The following is a 7,513-nucleotide window of genomic DNA, read 5'->3' on the forward strand; positions in this document are numbered from 1 at the left end:
TGTTGAGTCAGGAATTAAGAGGGAGTTTTGTGTTCCATACAATCCTCAACAAAATGGTGTTGTCAAAAGAAAGAATAGGACTATTGTGGAGGTTGCAAAGGCTATGATTCACGATCAAGACTTGTAGACCTCCCTATGGGCAGAGGCCTCCAGAACAACAGTATATATCCAGAATAGATGCCCTTATCATGTTTTAAAGAACATGACCCCTGAAGAAGCCTTCACAGGAACCAAACTAGACATTAATCACCTCAGAATCTTTGGAAGTCTTGTTTATGTTCATGTGCCCAAAGAAAAGTGAACCAAGCTGGAACCCTCCAGAAATAAAGGCATTCTAGTCGGTTATAGTGAATCTTCCAAAGCATTCAGAATATACATCCCGGGTCAAAGGTATATTGAGGTAAGTAGGGATGTTACATTTGAAGAAGATATTGCTTTTAAGAAATCAAAAGGTTCTTGTGTTATTGATGAAGATAATGACAATCAAGATATAAATGTTGATTCTAACCCTGAGATTCAGAGGGAGCAAGTGGAACCTCCACCTCAAGATGATCATGATGATCCACTAGAGCCCATGAATCCCACTGATATTCCTAGTGACATTGTCATTACCAAAAAGAGGCCTCTTTGGGTAAGGAACACCATTCAAGAAGCTGAAAGATTTGTTGCTCCTAGTGGCACCTTCCGTCAAACTAAGAGACCTCAGGTATTCTCCAACTATGTTGATTTGATGTGCAATCTCATTGAAACTGAACCTTGCAATGTTGAAGAAGCCTTGGTTCATCATGCCTGGAAGCTTGCTTTGGATGAAGAATATTAGTCAATCATCAAGAATGATGTGTGGGACATTGTGCCTAGACCCAAAGGTAAATCTGTTGTTTCCTCTAAATGGTTATTTAAAATTAAACATAATGTTGATGGTAGTATTGAAAAATATAAGGCTAGATTTGTAGCTCGTGGTTTTTCTCAAAAGGAAGGCATAGACTATGAAGAAACATTTGCTCCTGTTGCTAGATATACCTCTATTAGAACTATAATAGCCATTGTTGCTGCTAGGGGTTGGAAACTACATCAGATGGATGTTAAGACTGCCTTCCTCAATGGTGTCATTGAGGAAGAAGTCTATATTGAGCAACCTAAGGGTTATGAGATTCAGGATAGATTAACTCATGTGTGCAGGTTAAAGAAATCTCTGTATGGCCTTAAACAAGCTCCTCATGCTTGGTATGAAAGAATTGATAAATACTTGCTAAGTCTAGGCTTTTGTAAAAATGATGCTGACTCTAACATATATTGTAAGGTAGCCAATGATGAATTGCTAATTCTAGCTCTTTATGTGCATGACTTATTCCTTATTGGTAAAGATGAACTTATTATTAGATGCAAGAAAGAATTAGCTTCAAAATTTGAACTGAAAGACTTAGGTCTAATGCATTATTTTATAGGTCTAAAAGTATGGCAAAGATCTAACAAAAATTTTCTAAGTCAAGGAAATTATACTATTGACATTTTGAAAAGATTTAGAATGATGGATTGTAAACCCATGTCTACTCCTATGGAGTCTAACTTAAAGAAGTTAAGTGTTTCTGCAGCTAACTCTGAATTTGCAAATCCATCCGAGTACCGGTAGTTAATTGGATCACTGATGTATCTAGTTAACACTAGACTAGACATATGTTTTGTTGTAAATGCTCTCAGCCAGTTCATGAGCATGCCCAAACATATTCATCTTGTTGCAGCCAAGCATATCCTAAGATACTTGCAAGGCATAGTTGGTTTCGGGCTGAAGTATCCACTTAACACTCCAATAACCTTGGAAGGTTATTCAGATGCAGACTGGGTTGGAAGCGTCAAAGACAAGAAAAGCACCTCCGATATTTATTTTAGCTTGGGATCCGCAGTAATCTCTTGGGCTTGCAGGAAACAATCCTCAGTGGCATTGAGTACTGCTGAAGCTGAGTATATTGCCGCAAGTGTAGCTTCTAGAGAAGCAGTGTGGCTTCGCAAGCTTCTTGCAGGGTTGTTTGGTCAGGCTTGGGATCCTACAGTTATTCACTGTGATAACTAGAGTTGTATTAAGATGTCCATCAACCCAGTGTTTCATGACAGTTCAAAACATGTGGAAACTCACTATCATTTCATTCGGGACATGGTGCAAAGAGGTGCTATTCAGCTGAAGTATGTCAGCACTGATGAGCAAGTTGCAGATATTCTTACCAAGCCTCTATCCAAAATGAAGTTTGTGTACTTTAGGGATAGACTTGGTATTATGGAAAAGGAAACCCTAATTGAAAGGGAGTCTCAATCTCAGTAATATGTTGTGTTGTATCAAACCACCCTCTGCGGGCAATGTAAGGTGGTATTGCAAAAACTTCTCAGGGAGAAGTATAATTATTAACCATCCTCTGCAGGCAATGTAAGATGGTATTGTAAATGTTAAACCACCCTCTGTGGGCAATGTAAGGTGGTATTGTAATCTTCTTAGGGAGAAGTGTAATTAGTAACCATCCTCTGCGGGCAATGTAAGATGGTATTGTAAATATTTCTCAGGGAGAAGTGTAATTGTTAAACCATCCTCTGCGGGCAATGTAAGATAGTGTTAGTGTAATTGATTGACCATCCTCTGTGGGCAATGTAAGATGGTCGAAAAGATCCTCTCCACCCTCTACGGGCAATGTAAGGTGGATCCAGTCTATGCTTGTGTGCAAGCTGGAGATTATATTATGTAATTCCATTCCTTGCTTGTGTATGCAAGATGGAAGATTATAGTTATGTTCTCCTCCCTAATTAAGAGGGAGTGTTGATATTAATTAGGGAAGGGAAGATTCATATTGCCTTGGGCAACATTGGAATCTGCCCAAATAAGGGTTGGCCCCTCTTCCCTCCAACGTGGCCCTATCCCCCACGCAATATCAAATAAACACTTAGCGTGCTATCCAATAGGGCGGACCCTATTAACAAGGCAGTTAAAAGGAAATAATTAAAAGTTTAATTATTGAAAAGCCGACCTAGTTAAGGAGTTCGCTCCATATAAATAAAAGATCAAGATTCATTTGTTATTCACTCAAGTCAATTATCTCTTTCATCTTATGCAAAAATCTTCATACTTGCCTAAGTGCGAACTTCAGTCATCTGCAGCTACAACAACCTTCATCTACCATTAGGAGGTGCGAAATTCATCTTGAGGTGTTGACAAAATTTAGTGAATGCACAACAAACTGATTGGAGGTCTGCCATTCATACATGTACAACGAATTACTGGAATGACTACCATTTATGTATACAAAGTGAACTGCTTGAAGGACTGCCATCTAGGTTATACACAGCAAATTCCTTGAAGGCCTACAATCTAGGGTAAGGGAGCGACAACATCTATCCTTCATATGACAACAAGTGATTGTTGAAGGCAGTCACCTCATACCTCTTGTGATAGCAACATCTAAACCTGCAAATAAATGAGATAAGTGTTGTAATGATTACATAACTATAATCCATAATCAGATCTAAAGATCTTTTCTGGTTGGGTTTTCCTCCTAGGAGGTTTTCCCTGGGTAACTGTGTCTTGTTGTTAATTTGTTCATTTCTATGTTGTCATTTTCTTTCAGTTAAACAAACTAATTAGAAACTAAATCTAAATTCTAAGTTATGTCAATCTGAAAGTGTTAAAATTAACAGTTATAATGAATCATTAGGAAAATATCATGATTTAGTACAGAATATCTCAATCTTTGTCATAGAACATGTAAAAATTGCAGGGATCCTAAAAATTTCTGAATTAAAACCTTTAAAATATCATACCACATCCATGAAGAGATCAACCAATTCAGCTCTTGTGATAGAAACAATTGAGGTGTCCCTGCTGCCTTCTTTCTTCATGTTGCTGCTGAGCCCCATGCCCTGAGGAAATGTTCCGTACAACTCATTCGTATTCAAAATTTCTATTGTACTATCCACAAAAGGTTTCTTCACCCAAACAGGCTCGTTTGCGTCTACCATCCAGATAAATTCTTCAGTGGCCTTTTGTCCAGCTTGCATTGCCGAGGATTCATCCTATGAAACACAAGTGGGTGTGGCCAATGTAATCTGGTTCTGTCCTGAGCTTCCCTCTTCATGGTGTGAAGAGTACATCATCTGTGATTGATCTACTCTGGTTTCTAACAAGGCGATTGTTCTTCCAACACAATTCGAGGCAACTGCTTTCAGTTTTTCAATCTACAGGACCAGAAGAAGATCTTCAGTGGACCAAACTAACTTATATAACACCTGATATTGTTAAGTGTATCTCTCAGCGCCTGTCTATCCACTCGGAATCTCTTGTTTTCCGTACGCAAATTAGCGTTGTCCATACGCTCCTGCTGAACTTGGACCACAATAATGGATTTTTGAACAGAAGATTATTCATATATATCAAAAAATTCAGTGAAATAAAAATTTGAAAGGGAGAGTCGTAATTTTTAACCCTAACTTTGAAAGTAAATATATATACTACCTTTACTTGGGTGCGCCGGTTTTGAAACCAGAATTTAATTTGCTGTGATGTGAGACCCAGTTTAGTGCTTAGTTCTTGTCTGTTCTTTTTGGCAGGATGTTGCAACATCTTAAACACTCTGCAACAATAAAATATTTTAAAAAATAGTTTCAGTTTCATTCAGAATCCCTTACAAATATATAAAATAATTAAGCTTATCTTCATGTATAGATGAGTTAATATTTGATAAATTGATATTTTTTATAATAGAAAGCAAAAGATAATGTTAATAACATTAGGTTTTCACAGATCTAAGATTTATTATGTTAAATCTAAGATCTAAGAAATTCTCAACAAGGAGCTACAAGCTACATGATTCAGAGCCCATCGGTCAAGTGAGAGAATCTTGTTTAATGTCTCCGAGGAACTAATAAAGTATAACCCCTTTCTGTCAGACCTGAAAGGTAAGGAACTAGACAAACATAGAGCATTTGCTGGGGTGGGGCTTACATTCCTCAAGTGGCACTTCATGGGCGAGAATCCAAAAGACCTGGGAAGAGAGGAAGAACTTATCTCTTTTGTAAGGTTGAAGCAAATTCTACCACCTAAAATGGAAAACGAGGGTGAAGTCTGAAAGATAGGTTTCATATTCAGGTTTCATATTCTGGTTAATCTTTTAGACATTTCGATATTTTTTTATGGACACTGGTGTTGTTAAAGTTTTGGCTAATAGACATGTTAAAAACACTCTGTTTAATTTTTGATCTTTGATTTTATAAACGTTGATAGTTTTTTGAAATGATGGAAGATGATGTATAGGGTTTTCTCTGTCTTGAAATCTATCGGCTCTGCCTTTACTGATAAAAAAAAAGATTTATTATGTTAAAAATAGTAGATTTCCACAATCCATGAAAATGTTATGAATGATTTTAGATTTGATTGTGTATAAATTTTTTAGCATCAACATGGATACACAATCAAATCTAAAAACATTTCATTACATTTATTATGTTGATAATCTACTATTTTTGTATTAGATTGTGGGAGAGTGCATAAGAAAAAGGAGAAATTATAAATTCTTATAATATATAAATTACATCATGATCTTATTCAACTTAATATATTATAAAAGAAATAAAACATTAAAAAGTTAAAAATCTTACTCTTCCATTACTTCAACTTGATCACTGGTATAACGAGTATGTTTTCTGCCCAAATTATTTCTCTCTGTGGAGCTTGCTCCTCCATATTCATTGTGGCCACTATTTCTATCTCCTTCACAATTATCACTCATTTTTCCTTTTTTGATTAGTAATCCTCCTTTTAATCAAAGAGGTTTGAGTGAAATGCTTTTCCTCATATAAGAGTTTTGTAGTAGTAAATTATAATTTATTTGGATAGCAATCTTCTTTGAGTGAATTCCTCTAGTTCTTTATAATGGATAACAGTTATGTAGTAATGAATAAAGGGGTAAAAACTTTATTAACTCTCAAACAAGAACATTACAAAGACAATCCAGAGCCCCAACCTCAAAAAGAAAAGCTTCGCATTACCCAGCCTCATAACCATTCATATCCTCCACCAAGATCCTCTCAAACTCCTTGTGTCCAATTAGTATCCTTCTCAAAGGCCCACTTAGCCAAATAATCAAGGACCTTATTCCTCTCATGTGGAATGGAACTAATCTGCAAGATCTGCTGAACAACCAAAGCAAGCTGCCAGTTCACACCAAACACCTTCTTGACAATTAACATATTGACAATAATCAGGGAATCCGATTCATAAATAACCTTAAGCCACCCTAGAGAAAAAGCGTGTTCAAGCGTGTGACTTGAATAGCAAGACCCTCAATAAAATTGTTAGCCTGTCGCCCTTGATGAATAGAAAAGAAGAACAAAACCTCACCCGTCTAGTCTCTTCGTACTCCACCAATCCCCGTTGACCCTAGATTACCACACAAAGAACCATCAGTATAGATCTTCAAAATATCTTCAGGAGGAGGTAGCCATCTGCTCCCTTTGAACCTTCTTCTTCACCCTTCTACGTCTTCTAACACATGCAGAAGAAGGAGACAAACCCTTGAGGCCTATTCTTTCCATAATATCAGCATCTTCTCTATCCAAAGGGATCATCTCCTCACATTTTTCTTCCATTTTCATACCCATAATTTTGTGCCAAACTTGGGAGACAACAAGGTTTTCTCCCTGAAAAAATCTTCAATTTCTCTCCAGCCATATTTGCCACAAAATGAATTTAGGTTCAATACTCCACATAATCTGAAGAAAAGGGACCAAGGTAGGAGGCTTACCCCATCTAATTCAAAATTCCACCAGGGATGAGGCATGGACACAAGAATGTTTCCAAACACTCCACCACAAATGCCAAAGCTGGAAGGAGAAATTGTATCGAAAAAACAAATGTGAATATTCCTCCTCACCTGTACCACATAGAACATACTTAGAAGGACCTTGAAAGCTACACTTTCAAATATTGTCCCAGGTTAAACATTTGTTCAATGCAAGCATCCACATAAAGAAATTTCACTTAGGACAAGAAAACGTATTCCAAATATTTTTTCATCACTGAACCTCCCCCCCGGTCAGTCGTTGAGATAGAAGTTTCTAATACCTACTAGCAATAGTAAAAATGCCCTTGGTATTTACAATCCAAGCTAGAGTATCCTTCTTCTTGATGGAGTTACAATACCTACTAGTTAAAATATCATACAACTCATCGTGTTCCTTCTGCAAGACAATCACAAGTCAAGCTCTAGAATCCTTCCACTTTGCCATCTCCAACAACCCATTCTGATAATAAGACTTGAAATTACTAACTCTAGACCAACCTACCTCTTGGAAATGTTGACATAAATTTGTCAGATTGGGGTATTGTGAGATAATGGGAGGAAAGCTATCCCAAGAATCTGATGAGAAAAGAGCCTCCTCCCCCCTTTTACAAATGTAGAATAGGCCTTCCTAAACGAGAGAAGCTCCCTTCTTAAACATATTCCATATCACGGACCCCTTCCCTGTCATAGGGTAACTA

The 7,513-nt window shown here is 37.1% G+C and overlaps 1 protein-coding gene across 1 annotated transcript; it reads right to left on the minus strand.

The window, feature by feature from the left end:
- Positions 1-3,638: 3,638 nt before the first annotated feature.
- On the minus strand, positions 3,639-5,762 carry LOC131868529 (homeobox-leucine zipper protein MERISTEM L1-like). The gene is made up of 5 exons (XM_059215651.1): positions 5,632-5,762; positions 4,490-4,607; positions 4,147-4,212; positions 3,799-4,050; positions 3,639-3,653 (listed from the first exon to the last, which is right to left on the minus strand). Exons 1-5 carry the CDS (start codon positions 5,760-5,762, stop codon positions 3,639-3,641), a joined length of 582 nt encoding a protein of 193 aa, XP_059071634.1.
- Positions 5,763-7,513: the final 1,751 nt, after the last annotated feature.

Source organism: Cryptomeria japonica, chromosome 2 (assembly GCF_030272615.1).
Source record: "Cryptomeria japonica chromosome 2, Sugi_1.0, whole genome shotgun sequence".
Taxonomy (NCBI): Eukaryota; Viridiplantae; Streptophyta; class Pinopsida; order Cupressales; family Cupressaceae; genus Cryptomeria; species Cryptomeria japonica.